The 15987-nt window shown below is 49.1% G+C and overlaps 1 protein-coding gene across 2 annotated transcripts in view; it reads right to left on the reverse strand.

The window, feature by feature from the left end:
• Positions 1 to 15987, reverse strand: part of OSBPL10 (oxysterol binding protein like 10) — a 236330-nt gene that overhangs the window by 18136 nt on the left and 202207 nt on the right. For both annotated transcript variants that reach the window (XM_053929549.1, XM_053929548.2), the window contains one exon: positions 7322 to 7471. In XM_053929549.1, coding sequence (XP_053785524.1) covers positions 7322 to 7471 — 150 coding nt within the window. The remainder of the gene's footprint in view (positions 1 to 7321; positions 7472 to 15987) is intronic.

Raw genomic sequence — 15987 nt, forward strand, 5'->3', positions numbered from 1 at the left:
GTACCCCCCTTCCCTCTTGCAATCCCCCCCTTTAGTTCACATCCATGGGTCATGCATGCAAGTTCTTTGGCTTCTCTACGTCCTATACTATTCTTACCCTCCCCCTGTCTATTCTGTACCTGCCAATTATGCTTCTTAATCCCTGCAACTTTTCCCCCATTCTCCCCCTTCCCCCTCCCAGCTGATAACCCTCCATGTGATCTCCATTTCCGGGATTCTGTTCCTGTTCTAGTTGTTTGCTTATCTGCCTTTGTTTTTTTAGATTCAGTTGTTGATAGTTGTGGGTCTGTCATTTTACTGTTCATAATTTTGATATTTTTCTTAAATAAGCCCCTTTAACATTTCATATAGTAAGAGCTTGGAGATGATGAACTCCTTTAGCTTTAGCTTGCCTGGGAAGCACTTTGTCTGACCTTCAATTCTAAATGATAGCTTTGCTGGATAGAGTAATCTTGGTCATAGGCCCTTGCTTTTCATCACTTTGAATACTTCTTTCCAGGCCCTTCTTGCCAGTAAGATTTCTTTTGAGAAATCAGCTGACAGTCTTATGGGAACTCTTTTGTAGGTAACTGTCTCCTTTTCTCTTGCTGCCTTTAGGATTCTCTCTTTATCTTTAACCTTTGGCATTTTAATTATGATGTGTTATGGTGTTGCCCTCTTTGGGTTCAACTTCTTTGGGACTCTCTGTGCTTCCTGGATGTGTATGCCTATCTCCTTCACCAAATTATGGAAGTTTTCTTTCATTATTTTTTTCAAGTAAGTTTTCAATTTCTTGCTCTTCCTCTTCCCCTTTCGGCATCCCTATGATTCAGATGTTGGCACGTTTGGAGATATTTCAGAGTCGTCTTACTCTCTTCTCATTTTTTTTGAATTCTTGTTTCTTCATTCTGTGCTGGTTAACTGTTTATTTCTTCTTTATGCTCCAAATCACTGATTTAACCCTGGCTTCCTTCCCTTCACTGTTGGTTCCCTGTGGATTTTTCTTTATTTCACTTAGTGTAGCCTTCATTTCTTCCTTTATGCTTTTGCCATACTCAGTGAGATTTCCAAGCATCCTTGTCACCAGTGTTTTGAGCTCTGCATCTGATAGGACTCCGTTTTGCTTGGTTCTTTTTTTGGAGTTTTGATCTCTTCTTTCATTTGGGCCACACTTTTTTATCTCCTCAATTTGTCAGCCTCCCTGTGTTTGTTTCTGTGTATTACCTAGAGCTGCTTTGACTCTGTCTTGACACACCTGCAATATTGTAAGGGGCGGAGCCTCAGGTATTCGACAGGGTGGGGCAGCCTGCTTGGCCACTTTGTGGTGCTGTATGTGAGGGAGGGGTCAGAAAGGGAACAATGCTGCTAGTTTGGCTCTTGCTCCGTTTTGAGTCACTTCCCCCACCTCCCATCTGTGACTGGCACCCTTCTTAGCTACTCCCCTGGTGCTGAATCCCAGAGCTGGTGGGTTTGCATATATTTTAGAGCCATGCAGGTCCTTTAAAGGGACTCTCCTGAGAGACAGGCAGTTTCTTCCACAACCCCAACCCCCACTGGTTTTTATAGCAGGAGTTATGAGGCTTTATTTTCTCGGCACTGGAACCCTGGGCTGCATGGTCTGGCTTGGGGCTGAGACAGCTCCCTCCCTAGATGTCCCTCCTGGTTTTTATCTGCCACATGTGAATGTGGGACTGCCCGTTCCACTGGTCTCTGCCACACCATGTCCTCTCCACCACCCTGGCTCCCCATCTCCCCCCCTCCCACCCATCTGGATGAATATTTCTTCTTTAAATCCTTGGTTGTCAGACTTCCATACAGTTCGATTTTCTGGCAGTTCTGGGTGTATTTTGGTGTGAAGTTAGTCGTGAACCTTCTTGTGGCTATGCAGGGAGGCGAAGTGTGTCTACTCACGCCTCCATCTTAGCTGGCTCATGAAAGCAGATTTCCATCTCTCATAGGATCTTCCTGCTCTTTTTTTGTGTGCTTTTGCAAATAAGTCACTTAATCATCTGTTTCTTGGGTGGTGGACACCAGAGAGACAGAGCCAAAAAGTGGTGGGTACTAATTGGGCTGTCTGCCTCCAATGGAGAGGTGAGTGATGGCCCAGCTGCACAGATGATGGCGTGCAAATGGCTGGATCACGGCTGCAGATTTATGGAGCCATCAATAAGGGCTGCCTTTTCTCCCACTAACATAATTAAGACAATGCACTACTTTGCAGAAAGGGGAAAAAAAGAGAAGATCTGCACTTGGGACTCAGAGTAACAATTAATTACATTTAAAGCTGCATCAATCTAAAAGTAAATAACGAATCTTCAGTCTGGGTCCTTAGAAATTTCAAATACTCAGCCACCCATTGAGAAAGTCAAAGGGCTCCCAGAAAGAGGGAGAGTCCCTTCCCCACAACAGGGAACGCAATAAGCTTCTGCAAAGGAAGGCCTGGAGCAGGTGCAATTTTCTGCAAAGAAGCATCAGTTAACTTAATAACCTTGAGAATTATCTACCTAATACCCTGTCCTTAGACAGGCAAACCTACCCAGTGTGAGTAGAGGCCAAGACCACCCACCAAGATTGATCTATGTAATCCTTTACGGAAACCAGGAGAAATACATAAAAACCCCAACCTTTCCAAAGAAAGGGTAGAAAATTCACGCTGCCAGAGCTCCACTAAATCTCCTTAAAGTGCCAGATCCCTTCGCAACCATCTCCCTGTACTTAGAACATCACAAAAGGCATCTATTAAAATTTTCATTAGCTGGAAAGGGTTTGAAATAAAATTTTATCTTTTCCAATAAGATATTTATTACCTAAGAGAGATACTTCTGTTGAAATCAACCCCTGTGCTCCCTCAGAATCCCAGCCCTCGGCCTGCTGAAGTGCACCAGAAGCTGTGAGTCGAGGTCCACCTCTTGGCAACTTCAGCCATGTGTGTTTGGGCAAGTTCACCTCTCCAAGACTCACTCACTCCACTGTAAAACGGGGGAAATGAGAATACCAACCGCCTAGGGTCTTTGTATTAAATGAGAGCATACAATTAGCCCATAGTGAACGTTCACTCACTCACTCGCTCTCTGCTGGTGGTTTTTATCATCAGGGATCAGCACCCTCATCTAGAGACCAGGGGAAAATAAGGAAAACAAAAATCAGACACAAACTTGTCACGAAGCATTTCGGTGACAAAGCTGAAGACTAAAAACAAGTCTAATGACCAGAGCAGCCTCTGGGGCCACCTCTGATGCTTCTGTAAATAAATGGTTATTTGAGAATACAGAGAAATAATTATATAAACAAGAAAGGTATTGTAAGCATGCAGGACCTGTTTCAAACATAAACCTTTTATAGAATTCCAGCCCGGCGCAGTGTTTTGGGATACACATTATCTTTTCTGTTGTTGTTTAAAGATTTTTAAAAATTTTTTTAGAGAGAGAGGAAGGAAAGGAGAAAAGAGACACATTGATGCAAGAGAGAAGCATCGACTGGTTGCCTCATTTGTGCCCTGACCAGGGACCGAACCCACAGCCCAGGCATGTGCCCTGAGTGGGGCTCGAACCCATGGCCCTTCGCTTTATGGGACAACACCCAACCGAGCCACACAGGTCAGAGCAGGAAACACATTATCCTGTTCAATCTTCTCGGTAACCTGTGAGCAGGTATGACCACTCCATTTTACAGATGAGAAAGCTAAAGCCCAGAAAGGTTTATGTCATTTTCCTGTGGCTAAAAAAGTAGAGAACTGGAATATGAACCGATTCTGCTTGGCCAAGGCCCATGCAGGACCCCTCACTGCCCCCAGGAGGCCTGAAGACTCACCTTCACTCACTGGAACTCTTTAGGGAAGAACAGGATTGAGGAGATCATGCCAATTGCACAAGAAGGGAGCACAGAAATGGCACACGCACTGCCCCCTGGTGGCACAGATGTATACACACAAGCTTGGGGAAGCCAGGTCACTACTGTGTCTTCTGTTAAAAGGCAAACATTTCAGGAGAGGTGCAGGCTTTGTTTGACAGCGTATTAAAAACAAGATTTGGAGAGAAGAGCTGAAGGGAAAAGAAGTGGAAGCAACACCTGGGGGATGGAAGACCCCGAATACCCACAGTTCTGCCTGGGGGTGGGGCTGGGTAGTTAATCCCTGGATCTTCTGACTCTTTTCGTACAAATCCCCCCTTGTAAGAAAGGCGCTTGAGCACAGCAATGTCGATCTCTGCGTACTGTGAGGGACCCTGCAAAGTGTGCCTGATAAAATAACTCAGTCAAAGGGGGAGAAATCTGTACGCTCAAGACGTCCCCCACATCACAAGAGGAAGGCGAAGGAAACGACCCAGCTCACTCTGAGCCAGCCTCACTGGGCCCCTTGCCCAGAACACCAAACGAGCGCTATCTCGGGCCTTCTCACGACTGTCTCCTCCGCACAGATCACGCTTCCACTAGACGCTCACGAGGCTGACTCCCCCCTTCAAGTCTGGTCTCTAGCACAGTGTCACCTGGGAAAATCGCGCCCTGACTGGTCAGAGAGGCCACACCCCGCCCCCGCTCCATCACCTCCCACCCTGCCTGCCTGCCATGCTCCACTTCTCTTCACTGCACTTCCCGTCTCCACATCCTTTTCTTCTCTCTCACTGAGTCTGTTTCCATTGCCACACAAGCTCCAAAGATGGGCAGCACACCTGGTTCATAAACAGACACCAGGCCTTCATCCTTGAATCAAAGAACGTTCTTCTGTCTCTAGGGTGTCTGCTCAGCAGACACTCCATTCCCCCTAAGATCTTCCATTGACAATTTAGCCCATGCTCAACTCAATGACCTGAGCAAGAGCCAAGAAGAGAAAAGAAGACAGTAGGACAGAATTTCATTGACCTTTTTCTGACACGGGGCAACAAAAGCCCACAGACCTTATGTGAAATAAAAGGTGTACCGCTTCCTCTCACAAGTGTTTCAGCTTCTCGAGTTTCTGCTTGGTTTTTGAATAGCAGCTTCTTCCCAGTAAATAAGCTAATAATAAACCAGAGACTAAGATGAAGTTTTTCTTTCACGCAGCCAACTGCGTGTTGAACAAACCCAACGTATGCTTTTATAGAAATAGACCGTGGCTCCGGGAATGCAAAGCAATCAGATCCTAATAAAACAGTAAGGTGCACAGTTGTGATTTCCTTAACTTAAACCAGAGAGCCCTCACGCGCTGCCTCTGGGACGGCCAACCTGCCATAGCGCAGTCCCCTCGGTGTCTTACAGTTCCCCACATCTGACCTGGACGATTTCAGAGACTCTGGGTCTCTCCCTCCTATATCATTCATGACTCCACACCAACGTTTCCCAAGTTTTTTTCATTATTGATTTGGGACACAGAGAGACATCAGTGTGAGAGAGAAACATCGATTAGTCGCCTCCGGTATGTGCCCCAAACCCACAAACAACGTATATGCCCTGACTGGGAATCGACCCTGCGGCCTCTGGTGTATGGGACAATGTTCCAACTAACTGAGCCACCCACCAGCCCCCGGCCAGGGCTATAAATATTTTTTAATATGATCCATGAGAATTCATTTTATACTGTAGCCCAGTTACTCATGTATCAACAGAACTAAAAGTTTCGTGTGCAATACGCTCTATTTTCTAATGTATTTTATCTCAATTTTTAGAAAGGATAATTTGACCCACTACAGTTGGTTTTACAATCTACTAAATGGGTTATGACCCACAGTTTAAAAATATGATTTTAAATCCTACTAGTATCCATATTCCAACTTCTGGATCTTAACTCAAGCTCCATCTGAACTATCTCCACAACCCACAAAAATAAAGAAGAGGTGGCTTTTAAAAAGGCAAGCATTTGAAATGAATCTTCTAGCAAAACTGTCAAGAGTTATACAGCCCAGAGACTGGAATGAAGAGAGGGGAGTATAATGCAGGGCCACGGCCTCACAGCCAGGCGTGCAGAGCTGGGCAGAACGACCCATGCACAGGGCGGAGAATGGTGAAGCTGGGGGACTTCCTAGGTCAGCCCCCTCGGCATGGGCCCACAGTTTGGTTTAAAGGGGTGCAGTCTCCCAGAATATCAGACACACTCATATCTAAATACATAAAAAACATTCCAAAGAAAAAGGCTTTTCTGTCATCTTTGAGACTCCCGACTCCTGTCTCCTCAGTCACTACATCGTCATCTTCCTCTTCAAAGGATCTCTCACCCCCACCCTGCTCCTTCCCTCCCTCTTCTCTGGCCTCCAGTCCAGCCTGAGGTGCACTTGGGGAATCCACAACCTTCACAGCAGCCAAACGAGCCAACTCCCCTCACGGCGGCTTCCGCAGGCTGTGCCTGCGGTGGCTCTGACCATTTCAGGGATGCCCACATTTTTCCAGCTGACCTTCAGAATCTGGAACTTCCATTCACAGCACATGCTCCCCACGGGCCAGGTCTGCCCAGCCCTGGGCTGCTCCTCTCCACCACACGACACAGTGCTCCGCAAGGGGAACACTGATGGTGCGCCTCCCACGACGTCAGCACGGGGCTCGGTCTCTACGCACAGCCTCTGGTTCTCACTCTGCCCTTCGGGAGGCACCAAGACCGGAAACGGAATGCAGGTGACCCAGACAGCAAAGTCCAGGCACCCTCCACCCCCCTCCGTGTCCCCGATGGCACCGTTCCGGCTCTCAGCTACATACACAACTGCTTTTCCTGCTGGCCTTCCCGGGGAAGCCACAGACTCTTGGGGAGGGCAGGTCTCCAGGGGCCATTGGCTTGCCACCAGAGGTTAGGATGCTGGAGGAGGTTCCTCGGGGAGAATCCTGGCTGCACACACACCAACCAACGGGTTTCTTTCTTTACAAGTGGATGAGGAGGAGGAAATCTGGGTCACCATCCAGGTTGCCTTTTGGGGACTAGCTGTGAGGGCCAGTGACAGCAGCATAACAGGTCACAGCTCAGTGTGCACAGTGGCCTCACTCCTGGCTCCACTGTTTTCCTTCTTCCTGTTTTCTCTCTGTGGCCAATGTGCCTTACCTACCTCTGCAGGCCATCTTTACCCTTCTTTAGGACACAGCCGGAAACAAAAATACCCTATCTTGAGTCTTCCTTACCACCTCATACCCTTTTTCCGACGCTCTCCCTGCGCTCGTAGTCATAGCTTCTGCAGGGAAGCACGTGCGAGGCTCATGCTCTGAGGCTGAGCATCAATCTCCATTCCAATCATACCTGGAATATCCATATTTGCCCGCAATTCTGACCTTCTCCCTGCTCTGCTTCCCCAGTCTCACCACAAGGAAAGGAATGGGACCCGGGAAGGCTTAGAGGTAGAGATGGCACCCAAGCAAGCCACCAAAAACCCAGTGGGACACGCCGACCTACCTTGGTCAAATCCATTCCAAGTTTGAGCTGTGAAATGAGATGAAGAATCACACTGCGCTGATCCTCCATGACGCCCAATTCGGTCTCTTCCTTATCTTCAGTGTCGCTTTTTTCATCTTCGGACAAAACCACTTCAGGGCCTGAGTTTGGCTACAAGAAGATCATCGATAAGAATCACCAGCTGGTCCAGCAGAGGTTAGAAGCACAGCACGCGAACCCATATGCTTAGCAATGGCAGAGGGAGCCCCATCCTGCCCCGGGAAGAGTTTCCCTATAAACCAGTCCTACTGGCCACAGGGCGGAGGATGACCCTTTTGGGGGTGCAGGCCATCTTCAGCTACTGCACACACCCTCTGAGCTTCCCACTATCCCCCACTAGTGAGCCCTCGGGCTTAAGGACTTTCCCTAACAAAAAACTTTCCTGCCCTTTAGGAAACTAACTCTCGCATGCAGGAATGAGCCCCCTTGACCTCGGCTATTCCTCCCAAACAATATTCTCCTGTTCGCCTGCACAACCCAGGACACTTTATGCCGAATATAAATTTTTCTGTTTCTAAGTAAAAGTCTGACAACCCAGAGAGTGACTGAAATGACTTCATTTAGAGGAAAATTTACTGAGACTCTTTCTACTGTTCCAAATCATTTAGTATCACTATAAAAAGTGTGAAAACTAGCTCAGAGCTGGCACTAATTTAGGGTGAGAGACGAAAAGGAAAATGTAAAGGAAAACCGACATTTTATAATAACGCTGAGATATATGCAGGCCAAGAGACCCTGCTTTCCTCAATGCAAGTTTATTAATTGAATTGCTTGTTCCATTTTTCCATTGACAAAAAACAGGTGGGTTAATAAAATAAATGTGCAAAGGGAATGAATGACTGAACGTACAATTTTTCAACACCCAAGACTCAAGAACACTGGCTACTTTGTTAAGTATCCCCAAAATTCTGATGAAAAAAGTGACCTCGTTCCACCACTCCACACTTATCTATGGTCTTGGGGCACTTGTTTGTATGCAAGCAAAAACACTCTGCATAACACATTCTACAATTGTTTCTAATTATCAGCAACAGGTCAGACACAGTGAACTCAACATACAGAAATGCAGGAGCTCATAGGTCTTAAATATAAGAGGGTACAGACTTGCCCACAGGGCCATGCAAAAACTATGACTTATAAACCTCATTAGACAGAATTATTTTATTTAAAGGCACTTGCAGTACACAAAGGTCATCTCAGTGACTGAGGTGGCTGAAATTGTCAGGCCCAACATACCTGTGGCCAGCCATTGCTGACCAGCCCTGCAGAGAGGAAATAGAGTGGGCCCCTGCCCCAGGGTCGGCATGCTTAACACTGGAAATGAAACAGACATTTTCCATAGACATACTTCTCAGGTTATTCTCCAGCCTTCTCTGAGTAGCCCCAATGCTGGGTAAACCATGGGGAAACCTTGGTGATGCCCACAGGCCCTTCCCCCAGCCGAGAGCTGAGTTCTCTCCATCACGATCCTGGTTTTCTGGCCTCATCACAATGTGTGGTAGCTGACATCATCAGCAAGTGGCTTTGCTAGAATATACTGAACTAGCTGAGAGCGCTGGGCTCTACCCTGGTTCAGGGAAGACTAACAGGAGGGATGTCTGGGGGCTCTAGGGTGCCCTGATTCTATGCCAGGAAGTCAGAGAACTTGGGCAACGTCCTTTTGGTGGCAAAGGTGCTGCTGTTGCTACTCCCATGGTGACCTGGTAGGTGGTAATTTGTATCAACAGACTTCCCCTCGACCCAGAGCAGCTGGCAGAGAAGAGCACAAGGCCCGGGTGTCTTGCTTTGGGAGGAAAACAGACAATCGAAAACAACCCGAGATCCCATCAGGTACTCAGGGGTTTGGGGGTGGCGTGCAAAGTCCTTCAACATCTCAACAAGAAGGGTAGCCACATGTTGAGTGCAATATTTCTGCTTGAAATCTGTTTTGCTCACAAAGTCCTGGCTGCAAACTAAAACAAATCAATAGCTCAAGTGAGGCGGTCATAAGCTTTATGAAGCAAAGAATGATGCTTTCTTCTGAAATGTGATTTCCCATTTGCCTCCAAACCAGCACACGCACAAATCACCACCCTGCCCACTCGCCACTGCACTCAGGCTACGTGTTGGCAGACCACCTGCGACCAAGCACCTCCTCCTGCTGCTCTGCCTCCCTTGTAAATTAAACCTGGCTTGTCCCTGATTCCAGTAACCAGGCAGCCATCAGCAAGGTCCTGCAACGTGATGCTAAGCACACACAGTAATGCACATGCAGACCTCTCCGGCTCTTCCCACTTCGATCAGCAGTGCCTTTCCCCGGTGTCTGATGTGACTCTCAGAGACACTGGCTCCAGCGGAGAGAATTAAGGCTGGTACATGGGCCCCAGAAGTTGGCTGCCTCCAGGCGACTTGTGGCCAGAGCGCCGAGGGGCCCTGAAGTCCTGCCAAGGGAGGAAAGGCGAGGGGGAGCCCGACACACATCCGCCTCATTGGCTCCGATTCTTAGCGAACTGTGCCCTGGGCTCAAACAAAGATCGGCAATATTTCTATCTCCCACAGCTCCCGAGAACTTGCCCTTTCTCTTGCAGCAGGATTTGCAAAAAAGGCTCCTACCCAACCTCAAGTAAATAATCTGGTGTGTCTTGCTTTGTTTTGTTTTTTAAAGCTGGTTTCATTCATCACGTTGTTAGTGAACATCACGGTGGATGCCCGCAATTCCACCCACACTGGAACTCAGTCCACCTGCAGAAAGGTGAGACCACCCTCTGTTTTGGGTCCAAACATGAAGGCAGCACGTGGATAGAGCGGCGGGACTATTCAAGAGGTGAACTCAGTGTGCAAGGTTTTCGATTGGCAATGTAAATACCAGTATTTCAGCATTCACAAAGCACCTGTTAGCAAGCAGTGCAAGCCATGGAGGGTTTGAAGAGCCGCCTCTGATGGACTTTTAAAGGCAGAGCGCCTTCTTCCCCTTTGGGGCAAGGGTTTGTTGAGTCTGCTACTCTGATGTAAAATCCAAAACAGCGCTAACAGTCACTGGCTCTCAGTCTCTTCTCCACAATCAGGCCCACATGCCCGTCCACCCTCTGGCTCACGGAGTCCTGCTTCTGTCTGGGGGGCCCCTGCACGCCCACACCCTCTGGTCCCTGCAGATTCCTGCTTGTAAAGCAATGACAACTGTCTCGAGGTGATCAGAGGTGGCAGAGCAGTGTGTCTCCACCTCAGAAGGAAAGGGAAAATGAGAAAGGGTTTTCTAACGCTGAGGAAGTTCCTAAGAGTTAAGTAGAATCTTTAAATCCCCCCATCCCCCAGGGATCTTTGCAAATGAGCCAGCCCAGCCACAGAAATGTACACAAACTTGAAGATAAAAAGGAATGGAAATGTGTTTTAAAGAGAAACAGGCTGTGGAATGAGGTTTTTAATAAAAACAAAAATTATGACTCAATATTTCTACCACGTGAACACCTCAGGGCATCTGGCGCTACAAAAATCAAGTGACTCGTCAAGCCTGTTAGCAAACAGGGGTAAACTAGCAAATCCGGTAACAGGAAAAAGCCACATGGAGGCTGGGGTTTGGGGACAAGTCCTTGGTAGCTTAACAACGACCTGTGCCCCAGAACAAAGGTTCTTAATCTGGGCTCTCTGGACACTCCTTAAGATATCTACCACTCCCCTTGATATTTCATATAAAAATGGTGGCGTTTTTCTGGAGAGAAGGGGTCCATGCTGACCTTGGATTCTTAGAAGGTGTCTGCCCCTGGACTGGCCTCAGGGACTCTTGAGAACGAAAGGGTCTGAGATTGAGAGAGAGAGAGACAGAGAGACAGAGAGACAGAGAGAGAGACAGAGAGAGAGAGACAGAGAGAGAGAGAGAGACAGAGAGACTGAGAGACTCCCAGGGCGGAGAGCCGTCTAATCACAGTCCCAGCATCTGCCTGGGTGCCTCGCCTCCAACCACACCTCTCCTTCCTGTCAAGGCGGGAGTGGCTTGGCCAGGAGACTGTGGTGAGGCCCAGACCAGATGCAAAACTGTGACTTGTGTTCAGCAGTCTTCTCAAGGGGGAAGACCAGTGTGGGGAAACACTGAACTTTGCTTTCATCTCTGCTTTTTAACAAAAAGCTAAATCTCCGATACAAATGTAAATTCCAATCCCAGACTGCCATTCCAATCTATTTTTATTCAACACACATATGTAATTTAACTACAACTTGGTCAGTTCCAGGAAAAATTCATGAAACAGACATGCATCTTCAGAGTCCATTCATTTCCCTACCAAGGCCCTCACTCCACTCCACGCTCCCCAGCTCTGCCCTCTTTCCCAGGCCTCACTCTCGTGTTCCTTTTCTCAGGCAGCATGTATACGACCCATGCTTCTCTGCTCACAAGGATCTTCTCTTCCTTCCCAGCAAAGTCCTGGGGCCAGTGTAAGCAACATCCTCTTTATGCATCAATGCCTATTAACCTAGTGTCTTAATTCAAAGGCCTGACTCCTCAGATTTGAGCCTGTCTGAGAGAGGCCTGTGTGGCTGCATTGCCGACCTTTGAAGAAGCCCTTTTCCTGTCCAGCCGGGAGCCAGCCCATGCCAGAGCCCACAGACACGCAGGTGTGCGGGTTCTACACGGAGGAAGTGGGCTCCTATGGCCATCTCCTGCCCCAGTCAATAGGCGTCAACAGAAAAATAGAACCCACTGACTTCAAGTGATCTGTGAGCCTGAAAGTCTACCTGACCAAGGACAGAAAAGCCACCTACAACAAGAACATCAAATTCTCTTCCAGCAGCAAGCGTACTGCAGCTCAGTCGTTTTAAAGCCTGGCATCTCCCCCCGTACACCGTTACCTTGGCACCTGGCACTGAGTCATATCAAAGAACCTTGGTACTGAATGACAAGAAGCAAATGTTGCCCACATACTGTCTCTACGGGAAAATGGGGAAACCCAGCCATGTCAGAAAGAATATCTGGTATTCTGGAGACCACGGAAAAGGTGGGCAGTGGTGGAGAAGCCCCAAAGCACTACCCTCGATGACCTCAAATGAGAGAAACGTCGTGATACACAGCAGAGCGAGGCGGTGACCGGGGAGTGCGCTTCCGCCTACACAACTCCCCACTCTGCCACTCCACGGAGCATGCAATAACACGCAATAACACACAACAACGGCCACCTCTGTGCACGAAGGGTAAGAGTCAACAGAAGACGCGGCCTGCCCGGATAGCTCAGTTGGTTAGGGCATTGTCCTGACCCGCCAGGGCGGCGGGCTCGAGCTGCAGGCAGCCCAAGTGGGCCTGCCAGAAAACGAGAGGTTCTAGAAAAACACAGGGATGTGAAGTGGAAACACGGATAAAGGTCAGGGGGCCCGGGAGACTGAAAGAGTAGGTGAGTGAGAGGTGAAGAGGGCGAATAAAGAAACACGGTGAATACTGGAAGAGAAGCAAGGGGTCTGAGTGTCTAAGAGGCACAAGAGCCCAGGGACCAACTACCGAACCAACATGTTGTCGGTTTTACCAATGATTGTGTTACTGTTGCTGACTATATTCATGGAATCCATAAAACCAAGGATTTAGTCCCTTTACATGTCGTCATATTTTTTCATTTCAATATTCAGAGCATATTTAAGCCGTTATCACAATCATTACTTAATCCCCATAGTATATCTTCATACAGTCATACTTTACATCCTAAGAAGCCCCATCTCACAGCCCAAGGTCATGAAAGTTGGCGTAGCTGCGTTCAGAGACGCAGTCCAGCCGTGTACACGAATTGATAGCATGGGCACAGCCGAGGGTGTAAAAGATGGCCCGCAGTCTGGCAAATTGCACTCGGCAGTTTTAACCCTCATCCCCAATAGGAGGTTTTTATCACATGACTATCAAGCACAGGGCACTCCCTCGCACATGCTGGGGAAAACCAGTTCCCCTGAGGACGCACACAGACACGGAGTTTGTCATATGAACGTCAAGTGGCTGCTCCTGATGACCTACTGTCCTTGCCACATGTCGCACAGGTGGGCTCTCTCCTCCGGAACAGTCTCTTTGGTGCCTGTCTCTGACTTCCCCAAGGAGGCCATCGGTGCTGGGTGGAGTGTCTCGCAGTCAGCCGGATGGTGCTCTCCTCCGGTCAGAAGTCATACCAAAGAGCTTGTCGTCGGACACACATCCTCTGACGGTGTCTTGTCCAGCCGATGCCCCTTGACCCTGACGCAGGGCGGCTGTGGACGGCTCCTCATATGCGCTGTCTTCTACACATCCAAAGCTGGGTGGCCAACTGTGCTTTGAAAGCCACCACCCTACTGAAGGGACCTTATCTTGCCATCTGGAGGTAGGTACAACGAGGCCAATGTGGGCAGGACCCGATGGAGAAGTTCTCTTTCATCCTTAACAGGTTCAAGTATAAGCACGTCCACACCGCAGGCTGGTCCGAGCTGCCATTTCGGGGAGGCTGAGATGGTCGCCACTGATGCCGCCGTCCTGCTGCTGCCGCCCACGGGTGCGCTGGCTTCCGGGCTCTAACCACACATACACACACACTTGCCACACTTGGCTCTCACAGACTGGAAGGACAGATGCTCTTCCTGAGCAAAGGGGCCGACCTGCAGAAGAGTTCATTTTAAATAAAGCGTGTACCCTGGCAGGTAGAAGGAAGTCACGGCTGGGGAGGGCAGAAAATGTGAGGACATTCGTCATCAGCCAAGGTAATCAGGAATAATTACACCAAGAGGATTCAACAGGGGTTTCTTTAAAAACATTCAAGGGGAGCATTCACAGGAAGCAGCGGCATCCGTCCTTTGCTGATGTCCACATGTCTGTTTGGAAACCATTTTTAAATGAAAGCCACAAAAAAAAAAAAAAAAAAAAAAAAAAAAAAAAAAAAAAAAAAAAGAATTGAGAAGGAGCAAAGAAAATGTAAAGAAAGTACAAAAAAGAAAAAGCAAGAAGCAGCAGCAGATGCAGCTGTGGCTTCTGACCCAGACCGGTGACAGTCCTAGCCACCCACATGCAGGACTCAAGGCCACAGAGCACCCAGCTAAGTTCCTTTAGCATCAGCCCACCGATAGGGATACGGGGCAGGGCACAAACGTGTGGGCCTAGGTGCCAAGTGCTGTGTCAGACGCTCTATGACATCATCCCCATTGGCAGAAGTCTAGCATTCGCTAATCCAGCACGGAGCTAACAGCCTGGCCAGGGCTCAGCAAGGCTTCAGAAAGCGAAGCTGTGTGGGGCCGAGGGGCCTGGGGCCTGGGTGACCACAGCCCTCGTTCTGGGTGTCGCACAGTAGCACAGGTCCCTTCCCAAACTCACAGGAAGCTCATTAGCACAAGGATGAAAGTCACGAGAAGCAACTGAGCGAGGCCACAAAAACAGAGAACACAAGCCCCAGAGCTTTGGGAGGCAGCGAGACAGAAAGGGAGAGCTCTGAGCTCTGGCTGCAGAGAGACAGTTGCTGTAAATCCTGACTCCACTGCCTTCCTCCTGTCAGGCTCCGGTCTCGGGCTCTGCGAAATGGAGGGGGCACCACCCCCAGCTCAGAGGACTGCTGACAGGCGTGAAGAAGACACAGCACTGAGCCCAGTGCCACGCACAGAGGGAATGCTTAGTGAGTGGCTGCTGCTCTCCTGGGGCCTGTGGCTTTCACACTGGGTGGATAGTGGTACCCGTGTACTGCTTTCTGGGCCCTTCCCTCCCCTCTGGCAGTACTCCTTTCTGGGAGCTGTATGATGCGGCCCAAGCTCCTTTCCCAGGGCCCCCAGCAAGGAAGACCCTGAGAGCTCTGGGGCTGCAAAGGTCCAGGCCCCTCAAATAGCCCATGGCCTTGACCTCGAGGTCCTGGATCTGTAGCTGGACCAGAAAGGGATTCATAGGAATTTCAAAAAACAAAAATCTCAGCCAAGTGTCACGTGCAGAACCATAAGAGGCACACACAGGAAGCAAGGACAGTGAATGGCAGAGACAGGCCAGCGTCAGGCCCTGGAAGACCAGCTATGGTCTGGGTGACAGGCACGGTGGGCCTGCCATCCACGTTCTCCACAGGCCCAGGGAAGGCAGACAAGAAACTCCTTTGTGACCCGTCCTAGCCCTCCCAGCCTTGGGTAAGAGGAAAAGCAAAAGTTTAAGACAAAGAAGACCCCCACCTCCTTAGGGTGGGCTGAGTGATGAGCAGGCACAAGGCCTGAGAGAGTTAGCATCACTGCAGCTGCCTTGAATGCCCACAATTAACAAAGCACCATATTAGACGTTAGATATATAAGGATGTTTAAGACACGGTCTCTGGCCCTGGCTGGTGTGCCTCAGTGGATTGAGTGTTGGCCTGAGAACCAAAGGGTGGCCGGTTTGATTCCCAATCAGGGCACAGGCCTGGATTGCAGGCCAGGTCCCCAGTAAGGGGCATGTGAGAGGCAACCACACATTGATGTTTCTCTCCCTCTTTCTCCCTCCCTTCCTCTCTCTCTAAAAAAAAAAAAAAAAAAAAAAAAGACATTCAACACCCTAGCAATCTGCTGGAATCAAGTGCCCGGATCTTCCTTCCTCCCCAGCCCTGGGTGGGACGGGGAAGTCCCAGCTCATCATTTGAGACAGTTCAACCACACGGGCAGGGTGGCACCTCCATCCTGACAAGGGATCCTCGATGCTCTGTGCACATCCAGTCTGGTGC

The sequence above is a fragment of the Desmodus rotundus genome, chromosome 8, assembly GCF_022682495.2.
Source record: "Desmodus rotundus isolate HL8 chromosome 8, HLdesRot8A.1, whole genome shotgun sequence".
NCBI lineage: Eukaryota > Metazoa > Chordata > Mammalia > Chiroptera > Phyllostomidae > Desmodus > Desmodus rotundus.